Source organism: Stegastes partitus, unplaced genomic scaffold, assembly GCF_000690725.1.
Source record: "Stegastes partitus isolate 25-593 unplaced genomic scaffold, Stegastes_partitus-1.0.2 Scaffold1697, whole genome shotgun sequence".
Taxonomy (NCBI): Eukaryota; Metazoa; Chordata; class Actinopteri; family Pomacentridae; genus Stegastes; species Stegastes partitus.
In genome coordinates, this window is record NW_007579428.1 from 97,820 (window position 1) to 117,160 (window position 19,341).

A 19,341-nucleotide genomic window follows, 5' to 3' on the forward strand; every position below is an offset into this window, starting at 1 on the left:
TTTTTCCACAGAGTTCTTGGAGGGTTCTTCAGTCTTCATGGTGTAGTTCTATCCAGGAGTTCTGATCCACCAGTGACTGGACCTTCCAGATCCAGGTGTTTTTACACTAGCTTTATAGGTGCTGTGAATAAATGGAGTGTTTGTGTTTGCAGGTTGGAGGAAGCTGCCGTCCTCACGTATTCTCCGGCCGTCCATCCCGTCATCATCGCCGTGTGCTGCTTCCTCATCATCGTTGCCATGGTGGGATACTGCGGCACGCTCAGGTGCAACCTGCTGCTGCTGTCCTGGGTACGTAGCATCGGTGCACCTTCAGGGACACGGTGTCATGCAAAGTAGAGTTTAAAAAGTTTAAAGTCCACTCGGGTTGATAGTTTCCTTACCAATACTTGTCACGTACCTCTACGCCGTCACAGTCAGCTACGACACAGCTTGAGTACATGAGCTCTCACAAGTCGACATGAACCTCCTCAGAGTCTCTGTCATGGTCCCGTTGCTGCTAAACTCCCACAATGCTCTCTGCTGCCACCATGAGCTGTAGTCTGTAGACTCCTCTGGTCTCTACAGGAGTAAACAAGAAGAGGCTCCACCTGGTGGAACAACCAGGTACTACAGCTGGTGTACGATACGTTTACTGACACGCATTAGCTAATATGTTTGTATTTTAAAAACTATTAATGGTGATTTATTGATGAAGCATTAATCATAAACATCCCTAAAATAAACGTATATGATTACGAAGGGAAAAAAGGACATTTTTGGGAAGTAATTTACTGCTACTTTACTTTTTCCTCCTGACTCGTTTCAGATAATAACGAGTAAAATCATTGACAAAAGCATTCCTTTATGTGTAAACCATTAAAAAACAAAAGACAAAACTCTAAATACTACGAAGAATTTTTCTAAAATGTTTACAGACTTTTTAAAATACATTTTGTACGTGAGGGTTTTATTTTGTTAAATTACGTTTTCTATTTCAACTTTTATTTACATTTAATGCACTTTTCAGGTAACAAACACTTTGAAGTCACATGTAGGAAGGTCAGTAAAGTCGTCTAAGCTGGTAAAGCAGGTAGATGACACCTGGCTCCGCCTCCTCGTCCAGGTACATAACGATGTACATACAGCACATGTATAGATATAAACAGGTGAGCCAGGTGAGCCCTCAGGTGGAGGCAGGTTCGCTAACAGAGCTCAGTCTGTCTGCCTGTGATCCACATCACCTGTCTGCTGTCACCTGAGGGGGCGGGGCCAGGTGTCGGGTGTCTCCATTGTCCCTGGGAGGAGATGACAGAGAGCAGCTTCAGCGCGACTCCCCCAGGGGCTGATGGGAAAACACCCGAGAGGTCACGTGACCGAACGACTCGGTTACACATTTAACCGTTCCCCAGATGTTCCCCAGATGTTCCCCAGATGTTCCCCAGACGTTCTGTAGGTGACTAGAACGGCTTCTTGTGTGTTTCAGTACTTCGGCAGCCTGCTGGTGATCTTCTGCGTGGAGCTGGCCAGCGCCGTGTGGACCTACGAGGAGGTGAGGAGGTCCAGTGTGTTCAGCACCAGATACCAGAACAGAACACGACAGGGAGAAGGAACCCACAAACCACAACACAGCGCCACGGCAACACAGCACCACGGCAACACAGCGCCACGGCAACACAGCGCCACGGCAACACACAGTCTGAGATCAGATCAGATTATTTATCTCACAACCAACATGTTTCCTCAGATGTTAAACACCAGAAACATGTCAGACTGAACACATTTCACACTTTTACAGCTTCTACAAACTGTTTTTTTTACTTAACATCTAGTTTTTGTTGTTTTCTGTCACTTCCTGTTCATTTACATGTTATTTCTCTATTTTCTTTTTCTGTCACTTTAATCATTTTGTATGAATTTGGGGTCGATTAACGTTTTGTTTTGTTGTGTTGTCGCTCATCTTTGGGTTTTTTTTGGTTGTTTTCTCTCTTTGTGGTCGTTTTGTTTCTCATTTATGTTGTTTTTTGTCTCTTTGTCGTCACGTTTTGTTGTTTTGTTTTTCATTTGTTCGTGTCTGAAACTGAAAAAAAAAAAAGTTGACAAGTTGAGTCATTTTGGAGCTTTTTTTTTGGATCAAGTGTTTAAAATCTTTTTCACTTTTCCCTAAAGTTCCTCATGTTGCTTCAGAACAAACCAGTTTAATACAACTCCACCTTTATCCGATAACTTTGAGCCTTGAGTCTATACTGAACCCGACTCCTCTGGTTCCGTCCTCATAACCCGACTCTTCGGGGTTCTGCACCTCTGGACGCCTCCGGCTTGGGGAGCAGCTGCAGCTCAGACCCGAGTCTGGACGCGACTCGACTCTAAGAATAACCAGAAATGTGAGACACGTCCGGATCGCTGCTGCTCTCGGATCAGATCCTGTTTCAGACGCACAAACACGACGACGGCGACGACGAGCGCACCTGACAGCAGCCGCTTCACCTGAACGCTGTTCATACACTCATTTATCATAGTTTGTAACACTACTGCTGCTCCGTCATCTGGTTGATCTAAAGTCAGTAACGGTGACGCATTCAGACGACAGGAAATAAAATAAATCAGCGTGTCAGCGGCTGACAGACGACCTGATGTTTCACCTGAAGACAGAAGTCTGAGAGTTTTACTGGTTTTTATGCTGCTGTCAGGAAAACTGATCGCCGGCTGATTTTTATGTTTGAATTTAAAATGATGAGTTTTCACAGATTAGCGAAAAGTTTCAGACGTTTGTTTTAACAGAAGGCAGCTCGAATGAAAACAGACTCGAGCTGGAGATGCACGATATGAACATGTCTGATATCCGATATTAGAGTTCTGATATCGACGATAACCGAAGTCACGATGTCGATGTTCAGTTCTTGTTCACACCAGACAATAAGTATCAGTCAGCACTGTGAGAACGCTGTTCAGCAGAAGCCCAGATTAGACCACGTGGTCTTCTTTATTACGTAACAAAAGCTAAACGTTGTCATCGGACCGGTACCGACGTGGTCATCGGACCGGTACCGACGTGTTCATCGGACCGGTACCGACGTGTTGATCGGACCGGTACCGACGTGGTCGCCGTCCCTAATTCGAGCTGAAATAAAACACAAATATTCCAGTTTTTGATATTTTCTCATGCAGCAGCTTTTAAACACAAACATTTACATGAATTATTTCATTTTTGTGTCTTTGGTTCAGTTTTGTCTCGTCTTTGTTGTTTATTATGAACTTTAATATTTAATATTTATGTTTTTTAGCTCTATTTGTGATTTTTGTGCTTTTTGTGGAGGAAACTTTGCAGTTTGGCTGATTTTTGTCTTTGACTTTTGCCTGAAATGATCCGATTTTAAAGGTTTGCAGAACATTTGGTGTCGTAACGTGGGAGCTCGTGCGGTGTTGTGTAGTTTTGTGTAGTGTTGTGTAGTTTTGTGTTTTCTGCTTTTACAAACGTCGTGTTTTTATCCGTGAGGCTGACCTCGGTGTCGTAGAGAAGCAGCAGCCATGTTTCTCGGATGCTTTGATGCAGTTCGTGGCCTCGGGCCGACCTCGTCTGTGCAGCTGTGTGTGCTTTAGCTCAGCTGCCTGCAGGGCATTCTGGGTAACGTAGTGACTCTTATCAGCAGCACGGACACACCTGGGCTTCAGGTGTTTGTGTCTGTGGGGGAGGAACTGCAGGAAAACCAGAACCAGTCTGACCGAAGCAGCGTCAGAACACAGAAGTTAAATCAGCTGATTTAACACCGGAAGAGTTAAAACATGAAAATAAAAACCTCCAGAATGACTCCAGTCATCAGCCAGAAACTGTAAAAACCCAAAAAATCCCCAGACTTTGAACTAATCACACGTTGCATCCAGTTCAATCAGGAAGATTAACTTTAATCTGAGCTTAAAGCGCTGATATTTCATCAGAATCACGTTAATCTGAGTCTAAAACTCTCAGAAAATCACCAGATGCTGTGATTCAGAGTCTTTCTGTCACAAACTGAACTTCTCGTTTGCTGCTTCAGATTTGTTCTCATATTTCTGATTTCATATTTCATTCGTTTGACTTTTGAATCTCAGGATTTCTAACGTTTGTCTCTGTTTGTGGTCCTTTGTTTCACCATCATCACTGTTTCATCAGACGTTCTGTCTGAAGAGACTTCAGGAGGTTTTATTGTCATTTTGTTTAAAGGTCTGAACGCAGCATCGACTCTCTGACAGGAAGCTGCTCCTTGTTAAAGGGAAGTTAGGATTAGACCGCATTCAGGTTAGGTTCAGGTTAGACTAAGATTAGATTCAGGTTGGGTTCAGGTTAGACTAAGATTAGATTCAGGTTAGACTAAGATTAGATTCAGGTTAGGTTTGTGTTAGACTGAGTTTGGTTTAGGATAGATTCATGTTAGATTCAGGTTATATTAAAGTGAAGTTAGGATTAGGCTGCATTCAGGTTAGGTTCAGGTTAGATTAAGATTAGATTCAGGTTAGGTTAAGGTTAAGGTTAAGGTTTAGGTTAGATTCAGGTCAGGTTTAGGATATATTTGGGTTAGACTCAGATTGGGTTTAAGTTAGATTGAGATTAGATTTAGGTTATAATCATGTTAATTCATGTTAACTAAATTCTAACAGTCTAACAAATTCAGGTTAGTTTTACGTTAGTTTTCCGGTTAGTTTTGTGTTCCGTGTGTGTTCTGACCTGTGACCTGCTGTAACCTCCACCAGCCGTCGGTGCAGCGCTCTGATATGATCAGTCTGAAGTCTCGGATGCCGAACTACGGCCTGCAGAGGTACCAGTGGCTGACACACACCTGGAACAGCTTCCAGACGGAGGTAACACACACATACACACACACACACACACACACACACACACACACACACACACAGGGGTGGTCATGTGACCTGACAGGTGTGTGTGTTCCACCTGCCTGCAGTTTAAATGCTGCGGCGTGATCTACTTCACCGACTGGCTGGAGATGACGGAGATGGAGTGGCCGCCGGACTCCTGCTGCTCCAATCAGTATCCAGGATGCGCCCGCCACGCCCACTTCCACGACCTCAGCGACCTGCACCAAGAGGTGAGACCGGCGGCTTCTGATTCTTCTGAAACACTTGGAGGTTGAGATGTTCCTCCCTGGAGTGTTCCTGGAGGATGGATGAGGACATTTGTTTGGCCACCGTGGACCACCTCGGGACCAGATCCCAGTCATGTGGGGATCGGTTTTACTACATATGGGTCCTGTTCTGATGTTGGCTAACTCTGGTTGGTTCTGTTTCAGGGCTGCGGTCCGAAGATCTACAGCTTCATCCGTGGGACGAAGCAGCTGCAGGTTCTGCGGTTCCTCGGCGTGTCCATCGGCGTGGCTCAGATCCTCGCCATGGCGCTCACCCTCACGCTGCTCTGGGCGCTCTATTACGGTCGGAAGTCTCCGGATCTGGACCCGCCGCCGCCAGATGACCTCACCGTCGTCACGGCGACACACGGAGCCTCAGCCGAGGCGTCGAAGTCGGGCTGCGGCCGGACGAGTAAAGGATGCACCAACGTGGCCTCCAAACCGAAGGAGTTTGAGATGGAGCGACTTCACGCTGCAGCCTGAAGGAAGAACCGGTCGGTTCTGCTGGTTCAGTCCAACATCAGCAACAAACACACCGAACTCGCTGAGTAGATATCTGAGTGTGTGGACGTCTGTTTCACCTCCACCAACTAATAAACTGCTTCAGATAATAGAACCAGGGATCAGAGGTCAGGGTGAAGAATCATCAGAACATCTTCTCACTGATCGGCACCGATTTGAACCCAAACCTGTCAAACAGGTGTGGATCAGAGAGAACAGAACTCATGGCAGGGACTCTAAATTTTCATAACTCTTGTTATCATCGGCAGCATCATCAATCAATTATTGATTAACTGACAGTTGTCCTGTCAACTAAAGTGATCGAGCTTCAGTTAAACACTGGAATCCTTCAGGTGAAACTAGAACCTCAGAGGACCGAGGACGGAGCTCTGTGGAACGCCTCAGGTTTTAGTGTGATGATAAACCAGGTGGAGGTGTTTCCAGATCTCGTCACATGTCAGATATTTAAGCGATGAGTTTAGTGTTTGTGTTCCTGATGGACTAAACGTCAGCAGAACCGGAGTCAGAACCACTGCAGGTCTGAAGGTACGAAGAGAAAAGGCTGTTTTTGTCAAACATCCTGAACTCTGAAGAGAACCCGGATGATTGTGGCACTAAAGGAAACAACCACTGACGTTCTGGTGTTCGGGTTTCTCACCACTGAGGAGACGAAGCAGCTCGAGTGTTCGAGTCTGTTCCAGTCGGGACGTTGTTAATGAAGCTATTTAAAAACTGTCGACCAAAGTGCTTCACAGAGATGATCAAGCGTCACATGACCACGCAGCAGGAGCGTGTACTGTACATGAGAACGTAGCATGGAGTTGGATATTTAATGTTTGTCTCACAGTTATCGGAGCTTTGATTCATGTCACTGGAATAAAAACTAAAGCTCAAAGTTCTTCTGCAGCTCGTTCAATCAGATCATTAACATACAGTCGTCTGTAAAGTCCATGTTGATCAGTCAGTGTTCAGTCTGCAGTGACTCCAGAACTTCTGCTGATGGTTTCAGGTTCTCCTGAACAACCTGGAGGTGATCCTCCTTCTTCATTAACTAACCCAGAGCATGATGCTGCCACCTCCATGCTTGATGGTAGGTCTGGTGTTTCAGTGTTTGTTCCATCTGACCAGAACTTTCCTCCAGAAGGCCTTTTCTTTGTCCATGTGACCAGCAGCAGACTTCAGTGGAGCTTTAAGGTTCTGCTCACTAGAAGTCAGGAGGCCATGGAGCTAAGAACATTGGATCAACACAACCTCCTACATCACCAGAACTCATGATTCAAGTGTCTGTATAATTATGATCCAACAGTTTTAATCATGTCTCCACAAGACCTTCCATAAATCTGTGAAAGAACCAAACACAGGATTGTTGTTTGACAGAGAGTCAGTGGTTCCATCAGAGAACATCTGGAGTCACTGGAGACTAAACATGGACTCATATAGAAGGTCTTTACAAGAGAAACGGGGCGTTGTTGTAAATGATAAACATCCTTAAACGTTCTTTTTGTCAGAGCTTCAGAACCTGATTGGACCTTGTAGGTAACGTCCATCAGTGTTCAGCAGCAGAACGTTGGAACGGCGGCGGTGGAACGTGAAGCTCCTCCATCAGAACCGCTGAGAGACGCTTGGAGGCCGAGACGTGTCCGAGTGCAGCTGTTGGGAGAAAGTGGAGCAGAAATCCGTCCGTCAGCTGTCCGGTGCGGAAAGCTCCGAGCGTGGATGAAATTCCACCTCCAGAACCACTGCACGGGGTATTAATAGTCCACTTAGCGTGGATGTGCAGCGGACACGGACGTCCTGCCGCCTTCGGCCCGGACCCGGCTCACTTTACACACCAGCTGTATTTTTATCTTCTGCTGGAGCCGCTTCAGTTACGAACACGGAGTCGACTGATGAGGAACGATCTGGTTCCTCAGATTCATTTTAATTCAAGTGTCGACTTCCTCCAACTTAAACGCTTGCTTTCCTCTGATCGTCCTGATTGTGGTTAAACTCTGTTAACGCTCGATAGAAAACAGCAGCAGAGAAACCTGGAGAACCTGGAGAACCTGGAGAACCTGGACTTCCTGACATCAGACGGACACCAAAGCAGAACGATGAATTAGAATCAGGTGGTTCAGCTCCTCCAGCCTGTGGGGCATCTTCTGGAGCATCCAGCAGCGACGTGGGCTCAGTCCAGTCAGACTGAAGAACCTTTCCTGGTTCATGTTGTTTGTTTTTTCTGAAAAACAAATCATGCAGAAACTTTTACCTAAAGCTCAGAACCCTGAAACGTCCGACAGCTTCAGCGTTAGAACTTCAGCAGTTCTTCAGAACCGTCTTTAAAGCCGACCTGTTAGCTAACATGTGTTTATATATATTTACAGATTTTATGTCGCTGAATGTCCCAGAAACCTCATGGAAAAGTTTGAACCTGTAACCATGGCAACAGCCTACGAGGATTTCTTTTAACAAAAATTAAAATAATAAAAATCTATAAATTTATCATCAGAACAGAAACAATCAGCCGTCGACACATGAATCCATCTCACTGTAAAAATAACGGACTTCACAGAATTCTGTTTTTGAAACGAGTGAATAAAAACGTATTTATAATAATATAACAACGATGATAATAATTTACACGTCGAACATAAAATGACTTTTAAAACCTTAAAACTGTGTTTGTAAAGAACATCTTATATCAAATATGATCCAACAGATCGTTTTTTAAGAGCTGATGATTTTATTACTCGATAATTTTTACAGTATTTTTCTGGCTTAAAAAAAAAATTTACTGATTTTTTCTCCATAATTTTAAAATAAATAAAAACAATAAAAATAATTTTTAAAAAACACAATTTATACGTCTGATGTAAAATAATAATAATTTCCATAAAAAATAATTTTTAGGGTTTTTTTGTTTGTTTTTAACAATAACTGCCTTAAAATGTCCAAAATATTCTTTTTTTTTCAGCAAATTAAATCCTTCATTTCAGTTTCAACACTGAACACATCAGAGACGCTGCAGCAGCGTCGATCCCGTCTGAGCTGATCCAGATCGACCCGTCTGAACTCACCTGAACCCGACCGAGCTGAAGACCCACTGGTTCTGGAACCACAAAGCCCAGCACACCTGTGGAGGCAACAGGTCCGACTGAACAGAGACACCAGACACGTTTTCATAGGACAAGGTTTTATTCTATTTACTGGGACACGGCACCGACCAAAACCATGAGCTCCTCTTTTTAACACCATCCTCAGGACTTCATATTTTAATCAACATAACACGAGCCGAAACAAATCAAAAGTAACCGTCGTCTGAGTCGGTCCACAGGTAGAACCCTTCAGTCTCTGCATGCAGCTTTAGAAAAATATCGTGGAATGTTAACTGAACGTACGACACTACAAACCCTCATGGAAAAATAAGAAACCGCTACGACACCAAAGAACGATCACAGCACAGGTGCACTAGTCACAGGTAGAATAATAATCAGCATCGTTTCTTCTTTTACAACCAAAAGTCAACAATATGATCCTCAAAAATATGTTTCTATTCGTTTTTTTTTCTTCCCCTAAATACAAAGCAGAGGCGTCTTTACAAAACCGATGATTAAAAACAGGTCGGTTGCATATGTCAGGTTATAGTGGAGCGGCGTGGAGGAGGACGGGGCTGCTAGCGGGTCGGGCTGCTAGCGGGTCGGGCTGCTAGCGGGTCGGGCTGCTAGCGGGTCGGCCTGTCGCATCGTCGCCCGGAAAACAAACCACAAACCAATCAGTCGACGTCTACAGCCGGTCCATGTGTTCGCATCGGAGGGTTAAAAGCTGAAGTGGACCCAGACGAGGCGACCTGCTGGGCTCTTTGCTTCAGCTGGTTCTGTTTTAATCCTCATGTGGAGCAGAAATGAGATCCAGGAGGAGGAAACGCTGAGTTTAAGAAAGTTGACATCGTCTCTGTATCAAAACGGGTTCAGGTCGCCGGAGTTTCTGCTGCTGAGACGAGACGACACGGAGACTCGAGTCGGACCTGGACGAGCAAACGCAAGCAGATGTTCATCGGACCGGATCCCGACCCGACGGCGCTGTGTTAGCGTAGCACTGAGGTGGAGACGTTGGGCGTCCTCAGGGTTCGGAGGAGACGACCACTTGTGCGTTCAGAATACGATCAGATGGAGTCGATGCTGCGTTCAAACAAATCACGTTAACGCCGCCTTCGTGTGACGGTCACGATCTCGTTAGTGGACGTTCTCCTAAAGTTCTGGTTCAATGAAAGAGTTCTACGTTGTGATCTTATCTAGTCTAACAAAGTCTTGCATAGTCGGACCGTCCTCTGGCGCCGACGCCACACAACCATCTGCGCTAGAACTTTGCTATAGCGGGTACAAAGCTCCTTTAGACCGATCACAGCCGTCCTGGCCAGAACCAGCGTTCACTCAAAGTCCGATTCATTGTTTTGATAGAACATTAGCAGGCCAGGAGGTCGGAACCATCCGTAGAGAGAACTAGCATCGCTGCTTTATTGCACAATCCGAACCTTTGGCAAAACTTTCAGTGCAGCAGGTTTTAGTTTCCAGAAGTGATTTTAAATCGGTTCTGTGTAGAACATAGACGGAGAGGACGGAGCTCCATGAACAAGCTTCTACCCTCCGCCTACATCAACATGTTCGTGGTGTTCGTGTCTAGCGACGGTATTCTCACGACTTCTCTGTTGTGCTCACGAGCGAATGAGATCCATGTGAAGGCGGCGCTGACCTCCGTCAGAGTCTCTGGAATATTCTCTGGCAGTCTGAGCAACAGTTTTAGAGAATTAATCGTCGGTCAGTAGACGTGTTTTCATAACTTATTAAAGAAAAAAAACTGCCTGAACTTCACCGAAATGTTTGTCTGCTGTCCTGAGCTGGTTTTTGACTTCTGAATTGGAGTCATGTTTGAGTCAACCAGAGTCATTGTTGCTCTGTTTTTGGTCTCCACCAGCGTCTGAGGGAAACTTAGTTTTGCTTTAATTGCTAAGCTAACGGTAGCCTGGGTTAGCCAACAGCTGCTCTGAATGTCCAAAACACACTGTGGTGAACAGATTGTTGAAGTATAACTCAGCGAGGAGATATTGGTCAAAGATATTAAATAATGAAATAGAACTGTTTCTACTGTCAGACAGTGAGAGCTTCCTATTGGCCCCGGGCTAAAGGCTAGCTAGTCAAAGCTAGCCTGAATGTTTGTAATTGATGAAATTGTATTAATAACGCGGTATAAGGCAGTAATTACACACTTATACTATAAAGTCATCCCTGACTCAGCAGAGCAGATGAACTGATCCTGCTTCCATCCTACTTTAGCTGCTAATGCTAGCTGAGGTTAGCTAACGTAACAGACTCTCTGACTGTCAAGAAAAACTGCTGGTTAAAGATAATGAGGGAAAAATAAATGTAATTTTTAAAAATCTAAATTAAGGAACTGTATTTTTAACTCTTTGTCAGTTTTTCCTGTCAGTCAGAGAGCGATCTGTTAGCCCCAGGCTAACGCAAGCTAGCCTGACTGTGTAGTTAAAAACACACCTCCTAACATATTTATTAATTTGCATACAGACTGAGTTAATCTGAGGAAATACTTCTTCAAATGAGCACTATGCTAAGCTAACTATGTCAGAAAAACTGATCCCGCCGAAGCTCCCACCGTACTTTGTTTAGGGTTAGCTAACGTTTAAACTCTCTAACAGGACAAACTACTGCTCAGAGATACCGTGCTGGAGATGTGGAATTACTTTAATTAAATTAAACTTTTCGATAGCAGGCGTTTATTATACGTTACACTATAAAATGCTAAAGGTTTAAGTGAGGGATTGTTCCTGTAGTTTACTCTCTGCTAGCCTCAGGCTACAAGCTAGCTGTGTAGAGTTAAAACCTGCTAACAGCAACACAGCTCACTGATTAACCTGCACACAGACGTTTTAATTAAAGGGGGTTAAACAAACACTAAGCTGAGCTGAGCTAACTACATCAGATAAACTGATCCTGCTGGAGCTCCTGTCTCACTTTAGCTGCCGAGCTAACGTTAGCTAAGTTTAGCTCAGGTTGATTCTCCGACACGACAAGCTGCTGCTCAGAGATTTGGTGGTGAACATATTTAATTATTAAACTTTTATATTGTATAGCTTGATTAGGGGCTGTGTTAGCTCTGTTAGCTCTGTTAGCTCTGTTAGCTCCTCCGGTCTAAAGCATCGATCTGGGAACAGACGTACGCCGGCGCCAACATTAGATGTTTTACTCAGCAACTCACTTATTTTTGTATTTTCAGAAGTAAAAACAAGTTTTTGCTAATTTTCAGACAGAAATCCTGATTTGATGAAAACAGCTGGTTTTAGGGACATTTTCTGTTTTTTCTTAGTGGCGTGAGGATCCTGAGACATCCGTCCATAAAACAACGCGATCTGCTCGACAGACCGAAGCCCGGTTCAGAGTCCAGTCAGAAACAAACGACATCAGGCAACGTGTGCATTAAATAAATCTGCAAGCAGGACGAGACGACAGCAGCTCCAGCGCGACGACGAAAAGCTTCCCCCGTACAACGTCTGAGTGTTTGTGTACAGCGCAGAGGAAGGCCGTCAGCTCAGCTACAAAACTATATTTACAGAGTCGGGACCAGAACCGGAACCGCTCGAACCGACTCTGACCAGACGTGCATGCAGAAACACACGGGTCCATGCACTCAAACACACAGATACTGAGCATGCTCAATGGCTTCCTCACATCGTCCACTAATTACAGTAAAGCTCCTCCAGAACCGTCAGAACCACCGATCACAGTCCTGGAAAACCTCAGCGGACCTCAGCGCAGCTTTTCTTCCTCCATGATTCAGGTTCAGGGCTTCAGCTGAAACACAAGAGCTCTCTGAGGTCTGATAAACGTTTAAAACGCTGCTCTGGGCAAATAAATAACATTAAATAAATAAAATTAAATAAAAAGCATTGATTAGAAAACAATTAAATACAAAATGAAAATACAAATATCATACGTAAAAGAAATCCGAATCAAACTCCACTACGTTCGCTATAATTTGTCTTTAAAGGACTTCAGCTGCTCTGAATTATTAATATTTATGGATTAAGTTTCCATAAGTTTGTCAAAAATAAAAGTTTGCTGGCAAACATGTCAACTTGTGCCAGTGGTGCTAAGCTAACCATTAGCTTCTGGTAACCATCAGAAGTAAAGATGTTGTTTCATGTTTTTAACTTTTGGCTATAAACTAGATTTGTGTCAAACTAACGGTGGACGTCTCGCTAACGGTGAGGACGACTGATGGAAGGTTTACCGGAACTCTGACGGTTTTCACCAAGTTTGTTCCAAATAGTAGTTTTTATAAAGTTCTTCCAGCTGATGGACGAAGAGGCTCCGGCTGTGTCCACATTAATACGGACAGTTTTTGCAGATTGAACAATTTCCTCAACGTCTCGTCCACACAAACGGGTTGTTGAGGCTTGTTGGTGGTTTGCTGCTGAAACAACTAAATGAGAGAATGTTCTTTGGTATTTTGTTTGGCTGATGTAGACGTAGGCTCCTCTTGAGTGTACAAAGATATTTAATAAAGTTATCGTTGGATGGACAGAATTTGAGATCTAGAAAAATATTAGTGTCTCATAAAAGATGAATTCACAACAAACTCGGTGAAAACATTGAACCCGTCAGCAAACCGAGCAGAACGAACAGAATTAAAAATGTTGGAGGTTTTCCACAGTTAGCCAGAAGTCCACCGCAGGTTTGTGATAAATCTACTTTATATTTATTGATTTGTTTCTATTTAAATGTTCGTTCAGCAAATTTGCTCAATCAAAAACTAAAATAAAAATTAATAACTACCAAGAGAGAGATCCTGACTTTGGCGTCTGCAGCTTGAAAAAGACTGAATTTAAACATTTTGTCATTTAGTTCAGATTAATTTGCATAAAGTTTGAAACCAGAAGAACTTGTGGAGATCTGTGGCTGCAGGTCTCACAAAACTCATTTACTCTGGAGGAAATCTGTGGAGGGATAAATGTTGGAAACAGGAAGAGCTTCACATGAACCGCTGATGTGGTTCATCCAGAAGGCTGCTGAGGTCCACCTTCAACACCTTCTGGTTTTCCAAGACTGTGACTCTGAGTTACGATCATCACAACAACCTGCTTGTGGAGCACAGGCAGGTAGCTTAGCTTAGCACAAAGACGACAAGCAGGAGGAAAACGATAAAGTGTTCAGTGACCAAAAAAATCTAACAACTCCCAAACTGCCCCGACTTTCTCTACATGTCGGATCGTGTTCACACAAACAGAAATAGAAAAGCTGCTGAAGGAGTCGTTATCGCTGGAAGACCGTTAGCCTGAAGGAGAAGATAAAACGTCTGCAGACACCAAAGACTTTCCAACATCTATGTGCTGTTTGTGAAATCACGTTTTGTCTTAAATGTGAAGTTTAGCAAATAGTTGGAAGGTTTAGAGCTCGATAATGCCACAAATCCAATCAATCCCTGGTTCCAGTCAGCTAAGTCCAGCTAACGTGCTAGCTAGCATCGAAGTCAGACGGACGTGGAGGTGTCCTGCTTCCGTCTTTGTGCTAAACACATCGTAAAATGATCCATCAGCATCAGACCGATCCTTTAGCCTTCATTCAGGGTAAAGAGGAGCTCTCTTTGTGTTTCAGGACATCGAATTCAAAAGACTGAAAAAACAGCGACGGTGACGAGTTGAGTTTCATCGTTTCCTTCCTCCTTCAACTGACGGAGTAAAAATCCTTCCCGGAAGAAAACGCAGAAGAAAATTCAATCCAGGGGAGTTTGGTGCGCACCGATGGACCCGTTCCTCCACCAGAGGTCTGAAGGATTTGACTGAACCCATCCGTTGAGATCACATGATGCAGCTACCAAACCGTCCTCTGATCCTGCAGGGTGTCGACGCCCGACGTCCTCCGGCCGGACGGGTGGCAGGTTGGGGAGGACTCGGAGGTTCTAGAGCGCGGACACCCGGACGATGTTGGCCTGGGAGTAGTCGGTGGAGCTGGCGGAGTCGTCGCCTTCGGGCGTGGTGCCGGGCGGCGTGGGCATGCTGATGACGGCGGCGGTGATGTAGGGCTGGTCGCAGTTCAGGGGAACCGTCTCCTCAAATTTGGCGTTCAGGCTGGATCGACTGGAACGACTGGAGACAAAGAGGAGACCAGTAGAAGATATGGATCAGGTGGTGGAGGAGGAGTTCTGTGACTAGAGGATCTAACAGAGACTCTAAGCAATGAAGGGGTTGTTTTGGGGTTTCTCTTTAAACCTACTTTTAAATCCTCAGGAATTCTAGTACCTCCAAAATTTCTAGAACTTCTTTAACAAACATTCTTAAAAACATTAGAACCTCCTCCAGAACCTCTGGTACCCCCTTAACCTACTCAGTGACCTTTCAAACCACCCAAAGACCTCTTCACGGCCTCTCAAACCTTCACGGTTGACTTTAAAACACGCTCTCGTTGGTGCATCACACCTGGAACATGCTTAAGGATCATCACAGCTTTCTCAACTACCTCAGTAACCTCTAAAACCTTCTCAGAGGTTCCCTTCACAGAGTCCTGACAGACTTAAGAACCAGGATGTCCTTTCTCTGTAGTACCCAATACCTCCTAAACGACCAGTACAACCTCCTAAAGGATGTTTGAGACCTCCTTGTGGTCCTTCAAAACATGATTTAACACCTATGGAACCACCTCAACAATCCCTGAAACCACTTGCCTTTTCCAAATAATTCATCAAGGACCACTTCAACCAACTCAGGTTCTTTTAGAACCACTTCATCGACCCAAAGACTCTGCACCCCCAGTCTGCCACTAGACCGTTGTGATTTGAGCCTGTTTACTTGGACTCTGTCTTGATCTGCTACCTCGTAAGTTAGTTTTAGGTCTCACTGGTCTTTTCCTGTGTTGTGCTTTTGAGTCCTCATCAGAAACCTCATCACCTGGAAAGGCCTTCAGGTATACCTCCATCCACAGCTGTTGGCTCCCATTGGGTGGTTTATCAGTGGCTTATTTAGGTAGATCTGATGTGTTTATGCTCCCATAATTTGAGCTGATACGCCTCAAAAGATTGGACCCCGGCAGCAGTCAGAACCAGAGGCCCGTCGGCTGAAGCCCTCTGAGATGAATCTGGTTCAGGTGTATTTATAATTTGCAGGATTAGCCAGTTAATTAGCGGCATCAGATGAATTTGCTTCAGCTGTGATGTTACTGATACGGAAACGAGTGGAGCTGCTCTCAGCTGTCAGTGTTTAGTTCCCAGACCTCCCACAGCCTCCCACAGCTGGACATACTCTGGATTCCTGCTCTCTGACTCGACATGGGAATGAGTGGTCACGTGACCTCGGCTGCCAGGAGTTCATGTACACTCAGGCTGTGTGTGGCACTCCGGCTCTTCAGGGATTCATCAGAAAACCAGGTCAAAGCTGCCAACCTCGTCTTTTTACCACTCAAATGACTTTCATATGCACCAGTTAGGAGCTTTAATAGAAAATGTTTTGCCTTTTATGGCAACCAATCTGTGTTAATCATGGTTCAGGAAACAGTTTAGCTGTGAGACCAGATCATTTAAACCGAAGGTGATCGTCAATCTTTACCGCTAACTTTCTCAAAACCCCTGGAAACTCCTCCAGGAGCTCTGGGACGTCCTCGGAGACGTCTGGAACGTACTTAAAAATCATCACAGCCTCATTATCTACCGCTGCTGCCTCCGCAAGGAGCTCTGAAATCTTTACAGTGACCTCTGACACCTCCTCAAACGAGCTCTTTATCTCCAAGGACTCAAAGATTTTCCTAAAGACCCCAAGGACCTCCTTAACACCATCTAATAGAGACTCTAGACAGGGACGATTCAAAGGCCGACTACGGCATTCATGTCAACACCACCTTGTGTTGAAGCCTAACGGTCGACCGCAGGAGGACGGCAACAGTGGATGAAAACTTATTGAGATAAAATGGTTTAAATGGAATTGTACCGTCCCTTCAGGTCTCTGATGCCTCCTTAGGGTCCACAACAGCCTCTTAAAGGATGTCTCAGAGAACTTTAAACCACTTCACTGACCACAAGACCTCTTCAAAAACCTCTAAAACCTCAGAAACTGTGATCAGTGATCTTTGGTTCCTCCTCAAAGGACTAAACCAGATTTTCTCAACCAAAGTCTGAACTAACGTCTTCAGTTTCAGCATCTTCTCTGAAACCTTTTGTGACTCCCGCAACCTCTTCAAGGAACTTCTCAGAGAACTTTGAAACCACTTTAATGAAATGAATAAAAAATACTTTATTTATCCCAGAAGGGAAATTCAATAAAGCCGTGAAGACCTCTTTGAGACCTCTGCAACATCAATAACTGACCTAAATTAAAACACAGTGATCATCAGTGATCTTTGGTTCCTTCTCGAAGAACAAATCTGGAATCATCTGAACCAACTTACTCAGTTTTAACATCTCCTGTGTAACCTCCTGACGGAAACCTCTTCTAGACCTTAGAGTCTTCACAACGATCTCTATAACCCCTCAAAGACCTTTGGAATCACTAAAGCCTCCCTCATAGCTTCTGGAGCTTTCAAGGCATGTCTTCAGCCCTGGATGTGAGACCACCTTCGTCGTCAGTCTGCATGGACCCTCCCTCCTGGACGTCACCTGTCCTACCTGTTGGTGAGCGGCCGCTCCCTGATCTGGATGGTGCTCAGCTCCTGGATGCTGCCCTGAAGACCCACCGACATGTTGGAGTTTGGTACGTTGAAGGTCTTCCTCTTGCGGCGGGCGCAGCAGGAGGTGAAGCTGTGAGGCGACGATGCCGAGGAGATGGACGAAGATCGAGACACCTGCTTCACCAGAGTCACCTCCCTGCAGGTCGTCTCGAACGTCTTCTCGTCCACAAACTCGTGGTTCTGAGGAGAACAAAGGTGGAACGTTGTTCATGTTGTGCGGGATGTTTTTAATGATATTCAGATAAATTCAGGAAGTTTCTAGATTCAATGTGTTGAGTTGAACATGAGAAGTTCTGCAGGAAGGTGTTATTTGTATGATTTTCTATCTTCTACGTGATGCCGTATTACTTCCTGAGCTGTAACTGATGACGTATGTGGTGCTAGCGGCTCCTCACCGTGGTCTTCTCCAGACAGTGCAGCAGGTGGTGATGATGCACCTCGAAGTTGGGGTTGGTTTTACACACCAGCGCCTGTCCGGCTTCTTTGGACGCCTTCAGGACACAAACAGAAACCACATGACCACTGAGCACCTTTAGAACCCCAGCACAGCGAAGGTCTGACCCACCGCGACACACCTGGACGCCAACATCTGGAACACAACACCCACATCTGCCCGGTGTTTTACCCACAATCCCCTCCGGTTCGGGGTTAGTTCAGTCGCTCACTGGTTCAGACCAAAGCAGCCGACAGCAGCTGGTTTCTGATGGACGTGTTTCTGTGGTTTTGATCCAACAGAGTGAAGTTCTGGGGTTCAGACTGAACGTGACCAGACGGAGGAACCCGATCACGAGGTCCGGAACCGCCGAAGGAACAGTCCAACATTTTAGTGAGAATTAAAGCGTAATCGAACTCCGTGATGACGGACCACGAACCACCTCGGACACACGGTGGACGTTGATGTTCTACTGTTCAGGTCCATCTGAGGACTTTGTTCTATGTGCAGTAGATCATCTGCATATTAACATTATTGTTGTGCTGCGGAAAAAGATGTTGGCAGGACTCTGAGATGATGAAGTCCATTAACTGTAGCTAACTGTGCTGTACTTATAGACCCGGTACATAGAACACAAGTCTTAGAAAACCAGCTCTGGACTAAACTAAATTTGGGTCTACAGGTCGGAGGTGTGACGGCACCTCTGGGGTTCTCAGGTCTAAGGTTCCTGACTTTGTTTCGGGTCTTCCGAAGGAACTTTAAAGTTTTCTCTGGTGAATGATCAGAAACCAGAAACACATCCAGGGCACCAGTGATTGTTTCTGTGACTCTACGTCATAGACATTAAACTGTTCACACATCCCATAATACTGATGCTACCAGCTGCTGACAGACGACATGACAGAACCCAGACTTAGTCTTGGACACCTGGAGTGGATGTAAAATTGATTTAGTCTGTGGACGTCTCGTGTCTGACAGAACGACCCCAGAATGATGGAAAACAACCAAACCAGCCACATAAAAACATAAAATGACCAAAATGTGACGCAGAACAACAGCAGAAAGCAGGAAAATGACCAAAATGTGGCATAATACAACCCAGATGACATCAGAGAAGCAAAAATGGGAAGAAGCGGATCTGAAGCGGCTAAACGTGAGCTCCGTTGTACTGCACTGATAAAACAAAAATCATACTACGAATCATTTCGATCAGTAATCGGAGGACAGATGTTGGACTGCTCCTACAGACGCCCTCCACCTGCGTCACATTGACTCCGCCCCCCGGCTGGTCGACATGCAGCCAGCCCCATTGGTCCACATGGTGATGATGTCATGATGATGTCATGAGCAGCGCAGGCCGGTCGGTCGAGCTGATTGGGTCGAGCCCAAACAAAACACAGAAGAAGGAGGCGGGGCAGAGAGGAGAGGAGGCGGAGCTGCTGGCTCTCTGCTGGCCAGGTGAGGCGTCCTCACACCTGAGGACAGGTGCATGCACAGGTGAGTTAGTGGAGCCGACCAATGGCTGTGGTCTGAGTGCGAAGCTGAGAAAGATGTGCAGAGACGCAACGGACAGGATCGGTTCAACAGCAACAGTTCATGTCGACCCAGA

General features: G+C 45.2%; 2 protein-coding genes across 2 annotated transcripts in view; one reads left to right on the forward strand and one right to left on the reverse strand.

Annotated features, from left to right (window-relative positions):
- Window positions 1-6,495, forward strand: part of tspan12 (tetraspanin 12) — a 9,698-nt gene extending 3,203 nt beyond the window's left edge. The window contains exons 3-7 of the mRNA XM_008301675.1: window positions 153-288; window positions 1,463-1,528; window positions 4,705-4,812; window positions 4,917-5,060; window positions 5,262-6,495. Coding sequence (XP_008299897.1) covers window positions 153-288; window positions 1,463-1,528; window positions 4,705-4,812; window positions 4,917-5,060; window positions 5,262-5,579 — 772 coding nt within the window. The 3' untranslated portion in view covers window positions 5,580-6,495. The remainder of the gene's footprint in view (window positions 1-152; window positions 289-1,462; window positions 1,529-4,704; window positions 4,813-4,916; window positions 5,061-5,261) is intronic.
- Window positions 6,496-14,287: 7,792 nt separating this feature from the next.
- LOC103372116 (potassium voltage-gated channel subfamily D member 2) lies at window positions 14,288-17,363 on the reverse strand. Its single transcript, XM_008301676.1, has 2 exons — window positions 17,238-17,363; window positions 14,288-14,733 (listed from the first exon to the last, which is right to left on the reverse strand). The coding sequence occupies exons 1-2, from the start codon at window positions 17,309-17,311 to the stop codon at window positions 14,547-14,549; spliced, it is 261 nt and encodes an 86-aa protein (XP_008299898.1). The 5' UTR covers window positions 17,312-17,363; the 3' UTR covers window positions 14,288-14,546.
- Window positions 17,364-19,341: the final 1,978 nt, after the last annotated feature.

Coding starts and splice junctions, on each gene's coding strand:
- LOC103372116 (XM_008301676.1), bottom strand. CDS start 17,311: ATGTCGGTGGGTCTTCAGGGCAGCATCCAGGAGCTGAGCACCATCCAG. Junction 14,734..17,237: donor GAGCGGCCGCTCACCAACAG/GTAGGACAGGTG, acceptor CTTTGTCTCCAG/TCGTTCCAGTCGATCCAGCC.